The sequence below is a fragment of the Staurois parvus genome, unplaced genomic scaffold (genome assembly GCF_062004578.1).
Source record: "Staurois parvus isolate SC_StPar_1 unplaced genomic scaffold, SC_StPar_1.0 ptg000303l, whole genome shotgun sequence".
Lineage (NCBI taxonomy): Eukaryota > Metazoa > Chordata > Amphibia > Anura > Ranidae > Staurois > Staurois parvus.
This window is the reverse complement of record NW_028318099.1, coordinates 12,480,084-12,496,414: the sequence shown is the minus strand read 5'-3', so window position 1 is coordinate 12,496,414 and position 16,331 is coordinate 12,480,084. Positions and strand designations below refer to the sequence as shown.

The window sequence follows — 16,331 nt, the reverse complement described above, 5'->3', positions numbered from 1 at the left end:
CCTAGCCTAACAAATGCACATATCCAAAAGCTGTGATGTAAAAAATTAAAGTGTATGTACAGGCTTTTTTGTTTTTTTTTTCTTTACTAAAGTATGGAAGGGATAGAACCCCTGCCAGGTTTTTTTTTAACTGTCTGTGTTCCATTGTGGAAATCTCCTTTCCTTTTCCTGCCCCAGGGTAAAATAGGACATTTGAGAAATCTTCCAAAATGTGGGAAATTTCCATTCTTAGCCATTTGTCTCTGGAATAAGTCTCCCCAATGAAAGATTTCCCCTCTCCTCTCTAAAATTTTGGCTCTAAAATTTTGGATTTCCCCTCACATTCTTTCTTGGTGACAATGGTTTTCAGTGCAAATAGAAGAATGAATCTCTTCAATGACGAAACATACAGCAATAAAAATCTGATAGAGGGTCTAACCCTTTCCCACTATCCGAATATTTAAAGCTTACCACATTTTACAGCAGATGGTGAAGTTTATACACTTTAAAGTTGAATGTTGTAATGTAATACCAAAAGTATACAATGACATGATGCAGTTACTTTAGTTTTATTATGCGTTTAACATTTGATATATAATATATGTGTTAAATGATCATGCACTTGAACATTATTATTTCCATATCAAGGATAGAATAGATCAATAAGAAATGAACGTAAAATAGGTGAAAATATAAATTCTGCAGATGTTTATCTTCATGAGATCTGTTGAATTAGCCATCTACTCATTCTTCCTGAGCTTCAACAGGTCCAACAACAATATGTATCTCCTCGTGTTGGTGAGGTTCAGCTGCTCTCTTACGCCTTGGCACACAGTTCTGGCTGCAGTGCGGGCTTTGGCTGCCCCTACGACACACAGTCAATCTACACTGAATGTAGACACTGGAATGTTCCTTCAGAAAGCTGAAGGCACTGAATCCAAACCGGACCACACTGCTCATAGAGGAAGGATATATCCTATAATCAGGTATGCTGCTGCACCTGAAATGTAAAAGAATAATGAATTACAGTTTTTGTTGTCAATATGTTAATCAGGGCTATTTATAATAGATAAAACACAACAGGACAAACCAACAATGCAGGAACTCTCTGTGCATCTACAATATGTGCAATGTACAGTATATATTGTATGTACATTAAAGAATATGACACCCATTATAATGGTCTTCTTTAATCTTCTTCCTTTTGGTCTATTAAATATTCGGTTGAAACTGTTTTGCTATATCTGTTCCATAAATGCAAACAAGCAAATTGCAATACACCTCCTCTCCATGATATGGAGCTGAGAAGAGGTGGAGGTGTTCTACATTACAAATCAGGAACAAGCAGCCTAGGGTGATAGTACTGCTCCGCCATAGATACAGTACGACGAGTGAGTTGTCAGTTTAGTTAGTGGCAGGATCACCTGGTCACAATAAAGAAAAAATGTCTGAAAAAAAAACTAAACTAACACAGTCACCACAGATCAGGACTGCTAGGCTGCAATATATTACAAGTTTATTCTTGGATTTAGATACATTTTAATGAGATCCTTATGTGCATGCATACCATTTCTACTCTACCTTAGACTATTATGAGAGTACATTTGCATTACTATTTTAAATGTTTCGTTACTTTTTATCTAGGTGGTGAACAGAGGATGAAAATAGCACTAATCCTTCATAAATGTGATTTTAAATATTGTATACTAGATAAATGTATTGTGTCTATTATGTATACACAGAGTTTTCAGACAGTGCATTCATTTTGTAATAAATATTGTGATTTAAAATGATTGGTGTTTTGTAAAATAAAAACATGGAACATCATTTTATGTTACCGTACAATCTACAATAGCTAAAGGTTAGGATTTAAGATTATATCTAAAGCAGTGTTCTCCAAACTAAATCTTTGGTACCTACAAAGCAAAATAAAAGGTGTTCCTTCATTGCACAGCCATTTTCATAGTATTCCAGTTCTACTGTAGTTGCAGAAACTTGAAACACTAATGTCTATTCATAACAATTAACACACATTCTTAAGTATTCTGTTACATTTGATAGATGGTTTGTTTTCTTAAACATTACTTCAGCCATTTAATAAAGAAGAAGGTAGCTTAAAATCAAGAAAAACATACTCAAAAGATGTTATCTTACCCTTTGTAGACAATATAGAAAACGCTTCCAGTAAAGTTAAACTCATCAGGAGATGCAACACATGTATCTACAAAAAGGTCCAAGTCAGTCTCATTCGTGGTTAAGGAGGCTTGCAAGAACAAAGGCTGGTTGAGCCTTACATAGTATGGGTACTTGTTCACAGGTTGTATAAAATTTGAGGTTTGGAAGAATGTCAGACTGGCGGAATACAAGCCATATTGCAGCACTGAGTTCTTAATTGTATCATCAGCATAGTACACGCCTTCCACTATGGTGTCTTGATACAGCCGGCATTTGACAGACAGATTTAATTTATTTCTGTAGGTCACTATGAGGTTTTCTGAGTAGGTAGACAGGGTATTGGAGTAATTAATAGTGTCATTTTCAACCTAAAAAAAAGGATAGCTATGGTATATTAAAATGTTTAAAGTTTATCTCTGTGTACACTATCATTATGTCCGATCCTTTACTCCTTAAACCACTCTAACTGTTGCAGTATATTAAATACACTAATCTTAAAGACCAAAATACTTACCTAAATCTATGGTCACTTGACACACTGGGTTCACATTTTTCCTAGAGCAGAGAGGGAGGGTTTTTTTTTCAGGTGTCCTTGTGCTACTGGTTTTACATTGACACCTTTGCCTTGGATTCTCAGCAACTTGGTCTGCCTGGGTTCCAAAACGGCAGTGTGTGACAATATCACAAGGGGAAAAGGAAGAAGGTATAGGGCCAATTTGCCCAGAGATGGTCATTTAAACCTTCTAGTTTTATTACTTGTGCATTCATATTACAGTTACATTGCAAACAACAAGTCATAACTGTATTTGCTTATCTCTTTTGTGTATGTTTGTTCAAAGGAAAATCTCTTTGCATGTATTTTGTAATAGCATAGCACAGGAAATACAAAATGGCAGTTAGTGGAAACTAAATTATCTGAATTATTAAGTAAATCTTATCAAACATCTTAAAAGATCTTTACAGGAAGAAATATGTAGGTTGTAATTTAACACTTTTTGCTGTATATGCTAGTTTCCTGGCTGTGATTTGGCCTGTTGGGACTATCTCTGTTTTCTGTGTGTTCTGGAGATAAGTTAGGCCAAGTCTCTTCAATATGAGAGGAAATCTAATTTTAGACATTTGTGGCTGGTACAAGTATCACCATTAAAATTTTCACCCTTACCACCTGCTCTGGTGACAACTGCTTGATTTGGCAGCCAAACCAACTGGTGACCAGGCTTGAGCTTGCAATTACACTGGAAAAAACAATGTTAAACATCTAGATTTCTAGTCTATTCAAATTGTTCTCAATCAATCCTTGATAAGGTGGGGGTGCTCTTGGTCCCCCAAAATGCATTGGCTACTTACTTTAGATTGTCCCAGATACTGCTACAGCAACAGTTGTAATTAATGTGACCCCCCCCCCCCCCAAAACAAAACAATGGTAAATGTAATTTATTTTATTTTATCAGTTACCAATAATTTGTCAAACAATTTGCGAATATACGGATAACCACAGAATCTACAAGTAGGCATGTTAAATATAATGACAAAAATATAGAATAGCAAGTACATAAAAATAAAAATTTTCAGGAAAGGATTTTGGATATAACTGAACATGTGTAATGCCTGAAATATACTATATTAAAGTGGAAAAGAAAGTTATAAGAGTCTTAGTCCAAAAGAACCAGAAATACTTAGAGTCACTAAATTATACTACATTTTGCATAAATACAGGCATGAAAATAAAAGAAGATTTGTGGTATGTTACCTGTTTGACTGTTAAACATTGCTGATAAGGAATGTGAAACTCCAGCCAGCCTGATACAGTGGTAGGACGACACTGTGGATCACTAAGAAAAATTTCACTTTCAGAATATCCCAGAGAATCAAGATATCCAAGAGCTACCCGAACATTCATGTAATTTGAATGACATGAGACAGTTACTATAAAAAGGAGGAAAAAAAGAAAAGGAAAAATGATTTGCCACAATGGCCAGTAAACAAATTAGTTAGAAAGGTGAGCCTAACCTGGCTGAAAAAGTGCCTAATGTACCAACAGTGCTATAATATAGGAGACTTTTGGTACTTTTAAGTGCCAATGCTATTCTTCAAACAATCCTTTGTTCCTGTAGAGTCATTTGGATCCTAGATTGAAGCTTTTATGTGACAAAAATACAGCTACCATTTTATTCTCCAGGACCTCTGCTTTCAGAAAGTATATAAAGTTTGAGGGTTCTAAATAATTATCTAGCAAATAAGATTTTAAAATATATTTGAAAAATTTAAAAAAATTGTCCCTGTAGGCAAGCAATTTAAAAAGTGAGGATTTAATATCACGTTATAGAGCTAGACTAGTCTTTCACACTCTGCTATTCACTTCTGCTGCACTTATAAAAAACAAAACTTGTGAGCTGCTGTAAATCTTGAAAAATACAATTGCTAATTAATGGATCGCCTGCACCTAACACATACTCATACCAGTGTGTCTAATCAGTAATAAATGCCAAAATGTGTTGCTCTCACACTTTTAAACGGTGAAAATCCTATATATACCAGCTGGTGTCAGTAAGGAACCATCGAGCGTCGTGACGTCAAAGCCCCTCCCCTACGCGTTATTCCACTGGTCACGTGGCTTCATCAGGGTGAATGATTCAATTAATTTATACTGACACCAGCTGGTATACATAGGATTTTCACCACTGCCAAAAACTCAGGAGGATATTTTTTTGCACAAAGCGATCTTTATACAGTTATCACGTGAGTGTACTACCTTTCATTAATAAAATTTTATTTAAGGATAATACACTATGATCTGATTATTCTTTTGATATAAACCATCTTTGGAGGAGAGCTAATTGATGCAGTGAAGAGGATCTCATTCAGCAGGACACCATCCCATCCACATTTGGTCCAATTAAAGGGATACAAGCGCTATATGACCTCACTTAATGGTTTGGTCATATATTTGAGGTGAGAGCACAACCAGTGGGGGTGCAGGGATTTCAAAATTAAGAAGCACAGAATATATATATATATCTCGAGGGATCACAAATTTTTAAAGAGGCATATATGGACATTTATGTCTGTTAAGCACATGGACACTGTTTTTTATAGTGGAAGTTCATAGTTGATTTATTTATTTAATTATATTTTTAATGCAGAAGTACATGCATATATAGGTGGATTATAGTATTTGTTATTATCGTTTAAAAGTGGAGCGCAGCACATTTTGGCATTTATCACTTCTGCTGCACTCCCATACTGCTTGTTGTAGGGGAGCCTTTGGAAGTACCCAGTCTAGGGGTGTATCTATTCCCTTCCACTTACTCCCAGGATGCAGAGGTCAGACTTGAGCAGCCAATTTCCATGCCCAAAAATGGTGAAAGTGGTCACAAAGACAAATAGAGAGGGTGAATCTAACTAGTGGGGACACAGACAAGAATAAAAGTTGACAGGGGTTTTAATCATTCCCTACTCTATATACATAAAACATTTTAGTTTTGGATAAATACTTAAATTTCAACTCAGCTTCTTAATGCCTAAATAGATGAGTATATATTGAAAGTAAAATGCAGCATTTGCTGCTGGTAAACAGGCCTGAGCATTGTCACATATAGTTAAGGGGCTTACTTTGCCTTAGGAATATTTGGGGCTTTGGTGGAGGATAAGAAGAGCACAAGTTGGTATTTATACACACGCCACAAGATGAACATTGACTTCCATACAGTATATACACCAAAAATAAATTCATAATTCAAGTTATTGTACAGTATTAAAACATGCTAGTAAAGAAAATATATACTATATCTCTGTGATTGTCTTCCATATCTTAGATTATGCATTTAGTTTTTGGTGTTCTGCCCTTTTACACATGTATATTGGAAGCATTTATTAATCTTAGAGTGTTTTTTGATCATATGTAGAAATTATTCCCAATTTTAGATACTAGTTATTTTGGATTTACACATAAAGGTACCATTATTGTTGTTGGAGATTACTGAGTCATATGTAGCAGAGAATTCCAAGTCTTGGTCGCCATTATAACTGGAGTACACAATACTTATGCTGTTGGATGAGGAAATAAAACTTCGGGTGTTTGTTTCACATAGGCTCCCAAGTAAGACCGATCCACGTGGGGTGCCATCATAAATTAACACAGAAGACACCTGACATGACTGTGCATTCTTTTTTCTGATCCAAAGAAGAAAATAAACAACAAAAAAGATAAAAAGTGAACTTTAGTAACTTTAAATTTTTATAAACTTAATGCAGTTGGATATAACTCTCCTTTCTGGGAACATTCTAGGCCTCATTCACATTGGAGCTGAGGCCTGTATATCATGCATGGGCTGATTTTTTCAGCGTCTCTAGCCTCCAGGTACAGGCAGCCAATTCAAGTCTACTAGCATGCAGTGGTTTAATGAACACAGCTACTTTTCCTTATGTGATAGGCATGTAGGTATGGTGAGCCCTGCATTTGGGACTGCTCACTTGCACCCTGTGTGATTGGGGCCTAACTAATCACTGCAGTAAGTTCACAAATGTATCTAAAAGCTCAAAATACCTACCTAAATCCATGGACATATAATACTCTGGGTCCTGAGTTTTCTTCCTTCCTACAATAGGGTAGAATGGTTCTTCCTTGGATGTACATGCCACTCCCTGGGTTACATAGTCTCTTCCCATTGTCTGTACACCCATGGGGTCCCCTCCAGCTCCAGAATTGCAGTGAATAGTGATGTCACCTGCAGCAATTGACTATCAATCTTCACTCCCAGTGGTTTGAAGGAGTTGAAGGGGATTTTTGAAAAAAATAGTAAATGGGGGAAAGGGGCCACATTTGTCCTAGTGATGGGCTTTAACAGAAGCCTGTCATGAGGGAACAGTTAGGTCTACCTTTGATTATATCCTTCTGAATTTACTCAGTACTCTGTCTTCAACACCCCATGTGACTATTACCAAAGAAACATATAGATCAGGAATTCTGACTTTAACCCTGCTCCAAGGAAATGCTCAAAAGTAGACGCCTATGTATTTCAGTCAGGTTTTTTTTTTATCAGTGTCACAGAGCTAAGTAACGTTATGAAGAGCCTTTGATGGAATCCAAGATTTTTTTGTCTCCTGGGCTAATTACTAGTTCAGAGAAAATAATGTCACTCACAAAGAAGTGAAATAGATTCCATTTAATAGCTCCTGAAATAGTGCATGGCCCAGGTTTCAAAAAATGTCATTTCAAAACAGAAGCTTCTCCCAGTTGTTTTCTACATGATGGCCATTTGTTATGTGCAATTATGAATTTAAAGAGACATATTAAATGATTGTTTCATGAATCATGTTAACTATATGCATGGTAAGTAATGTGTAGGTAAAACCCACAAAGGTGTATTACATGTGCTTTATCTTCATCTCAAAGCAAATTCTTTATTTGAGCATCAATAAAAAGAATCAGCATCTACTGTACTCCCTGAAATGATATGCTGTCTGAGAGCCTACTTAGTCATGTAAATTCTAATCCCTGTTCAGTTTCTGGTTTTGTTCAAAAAAAAGTCTGACTCATCAAGAGTTATTAGGATTAGTGTCTGTAGATGTTGTATACATGACATTTTTTTCTCTTAATATGATACCTGGCTGATTTACTCTAAGCATTATTGTATAGGCCTATTTATATCCATCAACAATATCCTTTTACTTCAATGCTGTTATGGCCATATTGGCATTATCATTCTTTATGTGTTTTTTTTATTTGTACTTTTGTACACAAAAAGGAAAACTTTAATAAAAATATATTCAATCTAAAACGTCTGATTCAGATCAGCCCCTTGCTGCAGCCCCTCACCTTGTGATCTGCTTGTGAACTGAACAGGCATTAGAAATTACATTACTGAGTAGTCTCTCAGACAGCATTTCATTTCAGGGAGTACAATGCTGCAGTCTGATCACTGGGGGCGAGGAGACTGAGTAAATACTTCCTTCTTCTGCAGCATACTGATGACATCATCTAAACCTAAGCACAACCATTTGCTATAACTGAGGATATTTAACCTATTTTAAGCGGAGTTTCACATGGTTTATGTGTTTAATTCTCAGAAATGTAAGTGAAACTTAAAGTGTATATAAACCCTTGCAATAAACAGCTCATATTTAGTCATTGTTGGCTGTTAAATGTACTATTGATTTTTTTTATATCTATTTAGTCAGTGCAAAAATATCTGTTTATTTTGCCAGAAATCTTGTCAGCTGTTCTCTGTCTTTGCTATTAACTGTTATACTGTTCTGAGGACCCTGCCTATTGATGGAGTCCCCAGTAGTCTTGTCCTGTTTCTGTTGTCCTGATGCAGAGTAAGCATTGTCACCCTAGGACCAGAAGTGTGTTACTGGCAGGAATACCAACTGCAAATAAAGGAAAAATGCCTGAAGAAAAAAGTTCTAAGGCAGCTACCACATCTAAGAACATCTAAGGACTGGCAAGCTTCAATATATTACATTTTTGGTTTTGGGTTTAGAAAAGAAGGAGGCAGAAAATCAAAGACATCTGCCTCTCCTACACTGCATTCACTTTGTAATTAAGTGCTCAACTGCTCAAATTCCTCAGCTAAGCTCAGCACATATGCCCCTTATGACATCTCCTCTTAGGGGAATATTTTAACCTAAAAGTTTAAAATGGTTGACCGATTGGGCTATTGGGTATATAAGGAAGTTTTGGAGAAGGTGTATACATAAAATATCTCAAATTCCAGATATCAGACCCATTTCATCATATTTGGGGTTGCACATATATAAGAAAAAAAAATCTGTATAACACTCACAAGAATTCGTTGAAAGACAGATGAATTATATTATTGTTGGCAACACTAATGTACCATACACAGGAATCCGATGAATAAGAAACCCCATACTTCGTAAAGATGTGTCCTCGAGGATTGGTCAAAATTCCCCCACAGTTCACTGTATCATAAGAATAAACAGTGTTTATTTCTTAACTTGTGATTATTACATCTGTATTTCTTATTAAAGGATATGAATTATTTTTTAAGTCCCTTCATGATGGATAATGCATTTGAACGCCTGAAAAATTTGCCATGTGTTAGTAAAACTATATATCTTTGCAACAACCTAGTGTATCCAGATGACTATTACTTTTTTTCTGGACAAATTGGACTTTCACTTATTGATAAAGAGTTATGGATATCTCCTGAATTCTTGTTTTTTTTTAAAATGAAAACTATAGCGTGCACTTTAAACACAAACACTGGAGCGCATATATGCAACCCCCACCCCAGCTTCCTGTTTAGAGCTGCTTCTTGTATCACAATTTAGTTTTCCTCAGCAGATATCCTCTTTGGTGCTGGCCACCCCTGGCTAGTCCAGTTATTCTCTCCCAATTTCTCCATATCTCATGGCTCTCCCGCAAGATCATGAAGCTTGGCAGTCTGCTTGTTTTACTCTTAATGCACACTCCAACAGATAGAGTCACTTGTGGCCTCCTGTCTCTGCATGTCCCCTGGACTGCTTATAGTATTTTCAAGACCTTGCCTTGGAAAGGGTGAGCATGGTGCGGTGGAAGCAGGACTTTACTATTAAGAAAATAGATGGTGGGAAGGGTGTAGAAGCATTATCTGCATTAAAACCTATAGGACACAGTTGTTCTCCATCTGCAAAATAAGGATGGGATAAAGTGATGCAAGGTAGAGATGTGTAGAGCTGCAGAAAGGAGAGTGTGTGAGTGTATGTAGGACTCAGGAATGGTCAGGAGGGGGATAGTGTTTGTAGATATGTAGAGTAGATGTGTGAGTATATGTAGTGTGCAAGGTGCAGGATGTAAATATATGTAGTGTTCTACGTAGGGAAAGAGAGTGTGTGAGTATATGTAGTGTTCTCGGTGTGTGTGGGAGGGGGATATATGTAGTGGTCTAGTTGTGCGGGAGTAAAGGTAGTGTTCTAGTTGGGAGGGTTGATATGCAGTGTTCTAGTTGGGGGAAGTATATATGTAGTGTTCTAGCTGAGGATTATATGTAGTGTTCTAGTTGGGGGTATATGTAGTGTTCTAGATGTGGGGGAGTAAAGGCAGTGTTCTAGTTGGGGGGAGGGAAGAATATGTAGTGTTCTAGTTGGGTGTATTTGTAGTGTTCTAGTTGGGGGGGGGAGTAAAGGTAGTGTCCTGCATGGGGGGGTATATGTAGTGTTCTAGTTGGGTGGGTATATGTAGTGTTCTAGTTGAGGGAAAGTATATGTATTGTTCAAGTTGGGGTGGGTATGTGTAGTGTTCTAGTTGGGGGGAAGTATATGTAGTGTTCTGCTTGGGGGGTGCTTTTCAACACCTTGCAATGCCATTGTGACTACTGGCAAGAGAGATCACCTCTTTCACAGGCAGCATATAAGTGTGCATTCAGGTAAGTATGCCAGCTGACACCAAGGCTTTCAAGTTTAATTTATACTCCCTAAAACCAAGGATATGGGGCTTATTTTATCACACTTACACTAACAATTAGCACTTACGCTACTGACACCAATGATGGGACATATATATGGTACTTATATTTTCCCACTGACACCAACAATGGGACTTTTATTTTCCCAATGACTCCAGTGATTGACACTCATTTTATCCTACAGAAAACAGATGGGGGTTATTTTACTCCCAATGACACCGCAATTGGGTTTATAATTACTCTCATTTTTTTTATTAGTGTGCGCCCAGGCCCTATTTTATCTAAAACATAGGAGAGCAAAGTGAAAAGGTCCCAGACTACAAGCCATAACCCCATGAAGTCTCATACACTTTATTGGCCTCACCCATTTTGGCCACACCTCCATAAGTCCAACAGGCCTTTTCTCTAACCTTTCATATTGTCCCTTCTAATTATATCCAAATGTTGGCAACTATGATATATGCCTTTTAGTAATTCACTTTATCATGAATTGGAAAACCCAAATCTATTAATAGAATATGATTTTTGCTTAAACTGTACGTGTTTTAAACTGTACATAAACTGTGCTTACCTGTAGGATATGCGGAACCTGCCAAATTGAAATGGGAAAAAATATTAAATTGAGATAGAATTTACATCTTAGCTATAGGCTTTCCAATAGATGCTTTTTTTCGCATTTACAGAAAGGTAAAAAAAATTTCATTATCAAAGCACCTTTAAAGCTGGAACGTAATCTACTATTATTGTGCCTTTTCTGATCCCTCCCATCAACATGCTAATGACATATTTAAATAAAACTTTTCTGTTTTAATTACTTACCTCATTTTAGTTTTTGTACTTCTCAGAGCAATGCAGGCAGAAAACGCCTGAATGAAGAGAACAGTAGGGTGCTGTACAGAGAATTCGGTAAACATCTCAGCACCCTTCTTAGTACTCTTCTCAAGAGCCCTCAGCCACTGCAAGCAGTGACCTGGCTTTCTGGAGGACTTTTGAAAATATCAAAATGTCTTGATTCATGTATGTCAGTCTGGAGGAGCATGTGTTCCTAGGCAGGCTTCATTTGCATGTAGACAGCCATTGGCGATGCCCACATGTGATTCTCATCCTCTATGACTGATAGTACCAAAATCCAATTAATGAAAACCATGGGCTAGAGACAGTGAGGCTGGGGAGTAAAGAGCTAGGTGATGCTAGATGACGTCAAGTCAGGACATGAGGTGGGCTCTATCTGACTTGCTGCAGCTTCTAATGAACACTGTGAGAAACTCACAGTATGATGAGAAATTAAAGCAAGCAGTCTTAGAACAGGAGAAAAGCATGTACAACTGCACAATTGTGCTGAAGATAACTGAAGGTAAGACCAGAGTTCAGCTTTACCTAAAACAAGTCTAGTTTATCAGATTATTAGTGCCAAATACAATATTTAACTCATGATCCAAAAACTCCTTTTTTTAACTGTTTAAACCTATGAGAGTAAAGAAATCATAAGTTTGTAAAGGTGGTGCCTTAGAGGAAATGTTTCCTGAGTCAAATATGGAGGCAGTTATTACTAAACCTCCTTCCGAATATCGTTTCAGAAAGAATGCTGTAGGCTGGGCAGAAGCGCCTGTATGGCAAACTGCTCACATCTAGACCAACATGAAGACCCAATAATTCATGGTTATGGTTTCAGGCATTGTGGAGCTATTGGTAATCCCACTGGAGAAATTTCCCCTCAGTTTCTGTATCTATAAAATCAAACCAAGAAAAATGTTGTTCTCATGATTCCCTTATACTGAGAGAGAAAGTGAGAGGAAATCCCCTCAATCGTGGTGGTATAGGCAGTAAACTGGATTAAGGCCATATGTCTTCTATTCCTATGAATCAGACTCTATTTAGAGAAAAGAGAACAGAAAAAAATGGTGACGGGGTAGGGGGTGGGGATGGAAAATAAAAGAGAAGAGGAGGGAGGAGGAGGAGGAAGAAGAGAAGAGGAAGGGATGAGAAAAAGGTTAGGGAACTATCAATGGTATGTACTATTTCAATATCGGGACACAATATATTGATCATTTAAACCCAGCACTATACTTATATTAAGATTAAATATCCAATAAAACCTTTCTTCTACTGAGAATAGAGAATATATCGCAGGGGTTGCTTGTAGTTTAAAGACAACAGATCACAAGAGTACTGAGTATTTTGAACATGTCACCAGATGATAATGTTTAAGGCCAACATATAGAACTGACAGTGTCACAGTGTGAGGCTACAATGTCCACACAGGTTAAAAACAGGTGCCACTTCACTGCCTAGCAGTTTCCCTGGCAATGTTTGATATTGTGACATCACATCCACAGAGTTTCCATTCGATAGGACATCATTAGATCAGTCTGAGCCAGCTAGACTCAGGTGTACACTGAATATAGAGGCCGCTAGTGTGAAAGCCAGGCACAGGTGAGGCCTCCTAAACAGTTTCAGAACCATACAATCAGAGCTTGATCAGTACTTTAATAAAAATATTTCTATTAGGCTTAATAATGGTTGATATAGTATATGGATTTAAATTTACTAGTAAGGCTGGCAATACATTATACAATTTTCCTAGATTTACCAAAACCATATAATATGAGGTTCAGCCTAAACACTTTCAATTTGTATGCATTCAGGCAGGAACTTGCACTACATAGTTGAAGATAAATCTAAAGGAAATTCAGCAAGAAAATTGTATAATGTACAACCAGCTTAAAAGAGAAGCATGGATTGTGTTTTTTCCTAGATCATACTTACCTAAGTGGATGCAGCATCGATCCGATCTAAAGGTGAGAACTGAGCGGTCAGACATCGCTGATTGCTCAGTTCTCCCTGCTGCTCTGAGCAGACAACGGTGACTCTCAGTCACCGCTGTCTGCTCTGCCTCCTCCCCAGTGCTGCACTGTGGATCTGACTTTAAAGTCAAGATCTTTCCCCAACCTGGACCGGCTGAATGACGTTAGCCAACAGCAGACTTTAGCCCAGGGGTCCTCAATTTAAGGCCCGCGGGCCACATGTGGTCCACCGAGGACATTTATCCAGCCTGCCAGACAGGGGCGTATCTGCCGCGAGGCAAGGGACTAGGGTTTGGCAGGTCGGGAGAGCTCGGCAGGGCTCGGGCGGGAGGCAGGAGGGCGGGATCAGCAATTCTAGAACAGGGGAAGGTTGGCTCGGCTTATGAACCCGCACCACTCACCTGGCCTCTCTGCAGCCAGCCATCTATTCTGATCAGTGCATGCAACCGTCACGGCCGGAGGGCGGAGCCTAGAGCTGACAATGAAGAGGGGGAGCAAGAGAGGAGACTCCATCGCTGCATGTCGGGTATCATGGCCACGGACCCTAGATAAGCGCAATAGATGATCGATCCCCTCCCTCTCTCTTTCCCCCCTCTCTCCTCTCTCCCTCTCCCCCCTTCCTCTCTCTCTCTCCCCCCTCCTCTCTCTCTGCCCCCCCCCTCCTCTCTCTCTCCCCCCTCCTCTCTCTCCCTCTCCCTCTACTCTCTCTATCCCCCCCTCCTCTCTCTCTACCCCCCTCTCTCTCTCTCTCTTTCCCCCTCCTTTCTTTCTCTCTCTCTCTCTCCCTTCCTTATCCCCCCCCCTCTCTCTCTCTTTACATTGTACACAGATCTGACCCAACAAGGTGTCCTGCATTTACCATATATTTCGCTCCATAAGACACACTTGGGGGGAAATGTCTGTGCGTCTTATGGAGAGGCCGGTCCAGTATTCCCGTTGTATGTCCGCAGTCTCTGGTCATCTCATGTACTATGTCCGCAGTCTCTGGTCATCTCCTGTACTGTGTCCGCATTTGTTCATAGTTTTTATTTTTAAACTATAGTCCAGCCCTCCAACGGTCTGAGGGACAGTGAACTGGCCCCCTGTTTAAAAAGTTTGAGGACCCCTGCTTTAGCCCACTGTCAGATGAAAACAGGTCACATGAGTGCAGAATGAACTGCACGATTTTGATCCACAGAAGTGCAGTCAAACAAGCTTTGGTTGTACTTCTCCTTTAAATATTGTTGTCTTTTATTTACTACATATACAGTATAAATACCTTAGCTATGCCATATTGGCTGTACAGAAGCCAGTAGAATTTACCTGAACAGTTGACTCCAGCATCTTCAGAATGGCCACAGTTGTGCTGTTTCAGCCCTCGGTGTGGGCAGTTCCACAAAATATTTTCGTCGCCTCTGCAATCCACGTCATCCAGAATAATAGGTCCTGTTCCTTGGCCAAAATAGGCAGTGCCAAATGATGAAATTGCTCTGCCACAGCCTAGTTGCCGGCATACAACCTGAGCATCTGTCAGATCCCAAGAATCATCGCACACCGTTCCCCATTCCCCTTCATAGAAGATTTCCACACGACCAACACAACGGTTTCTACCATTCTCCAACCTCAGAACCATATCTGGCACAATATAAGATAAACAAAATGTTGGCCACCTAATTATGAATCAAGATTCATAAATCAAAAATTCTGCACTTTTATTCATTTTCCTGGTATTACATAATTTTAATGAGTCTCAACTACATAGTAAGTACGGGGGTCGATTTATGAATGTATCCACACAGGATTCCTTCAACATTCCTCCAGGATTCAAACCTTTTTTTTCAAATGAATACAATTAGAAAATGTGTGAATGTTGGATAAAAGTCATATGAATCTAGTGTGAAAACATTTGTAAAGACTCCTTAGATCAGTCTGGCACATATCACAAAATTTTAGTAGATCTTGCATCATGGCTGTTACACCACCTTATGAGCTTCTCTGCCTGAAATCATTGCAGTGATTGAAGGCAAAATATTACCTCTGGCTATGAAGAAGTTAAATTATAATTTTGTTTTTATTTGTACTTACCAGCTCCTTGCTTTCCTGTAGCAGCACCTGGTGAATGAAACATGTTTGCTTACTTGGAGAGTTTTTATTTTGGGACTCAAAGAATACTGTGCAATCCAATGTGCTACACTATTGTTTTAGGAACAACAACCTAATCATGCAAGTGCAATGTAATCATTATCTTGACTTAAAAATTATTTTCCCAAGCTTGAGAAATAAACCCGCTGTTTTCAAATAAACTGCTAACACAGCAAAACCGTTAATTGAGGCATTCTAACAATCCACAACGAATGAATGAATTTCAAATACTAAACGTTGTATGTGGCCTTTCCTTTTTCTGCCTAGCATATTATGACTATCAATGGTGGCTACAGGCATAGATACAGTATAGCTTTCTTACTCACAGCTGCGAGAGGAGATAGATATAATCCGATGTCCAGGCTTCAAGAAAGAATTAATCACCTGACCACTGATCTATCAGTACTTGCGTCCACTCCGAGCAGAGTGGTGTCTCTCTTAGTCACCAGCTCTCTGCTCTAACCCTTTAAGCTAGGGCTTGTCAAATAGTGCTGGACACCTTAACCGCTTCTCACAACTGGATTTACCTATAAGTCCTTGGGTTTCAGTGATTTTATCAGGATCATAGCTGCAGCTGTAGTCTTTTTTTAAAGCTTATGCTCTACAATGTAAAAATTATTCAAGTAGCCGAAACTGAAATGGGTGGTTGGGTCAGCACACCATATAGGTGAAGGAGGAAATTCTTCTATGGCATATGAAACAGAAGAGATGAGGATGTTCTCACTTCGGGTTTTGGTTTGTTGTTTACAAGCCATTACCTGCTTGTAAACCATCTGATCAAACCGATCTCAGTTTGCTCAGATGCTTTTGAAGGCAGACCCCAGATTTCTCAGTAAAGAGT

At 38.5% G+C, this 16,331-nt stretch overlaps 1 protein-coding gene across 1 annotated transcript; it reads right to left on the bottom strand.

The window, feature by feature from the left end:
• Window positions 1-563: 563 nt before the first annotated feature.
• Window positions 564-14,996, bottom strand: LOC149457795 (scavenger receptor cysteine-rich domain-containing protein DMBT1-like). The gene is made up of 7 exons (XM_089683104.1): window positions 14,672-14,996; window positions 9,647-9,664; window positions 8,943-9,081; window positions 6,113-6,327; window positions 3,905-4,080; window positions 2,134-2,522; window positions 564-979 (listed from the first exon to the last, which is right to left on the bottom strand). The coding sequence occupies exons 1-7, from the start codon at window positions 14,979-14,981 to the stop codon at window positions 724-726; spliced, it is 1,503 nt and encodes a 500-aa protein (XP_089539230.1). The 5' UTR covers window positions 14,982-14,996; the 3' UTR covers window positions 564-723.
• Window positions 14,997-16,331: the final 1,335 nt, after the last annotated feature.

What these genes read in the sequence shown, in the direction of transcription:
- LOC149457795 (XM_089683104.1), bottom strand. Translation starts at nt 14,981, where the DNA reads ATGGTTCTGAGGTTGGAGAATGGTAGAAACCGTTGTGTTGGTCGTGTG. An exon ending in AATGTTTAACAGTCAAACAG is followed by an intron (nt 2,523 to 3,904) that starts GTAACATACCAC and finishes CCTTTTTTTTAG; the next exon opens with GTTGAAAATGACACTATTAA. An exon ending in TTCTATATTGTCTACAAAGG is followed by an intron (nt 980 to 2,133) that starts GTAAGATAACAT and finishes TTTACATTTCAG; the next exon opens with GTGCAGCAGCATACCTGATT.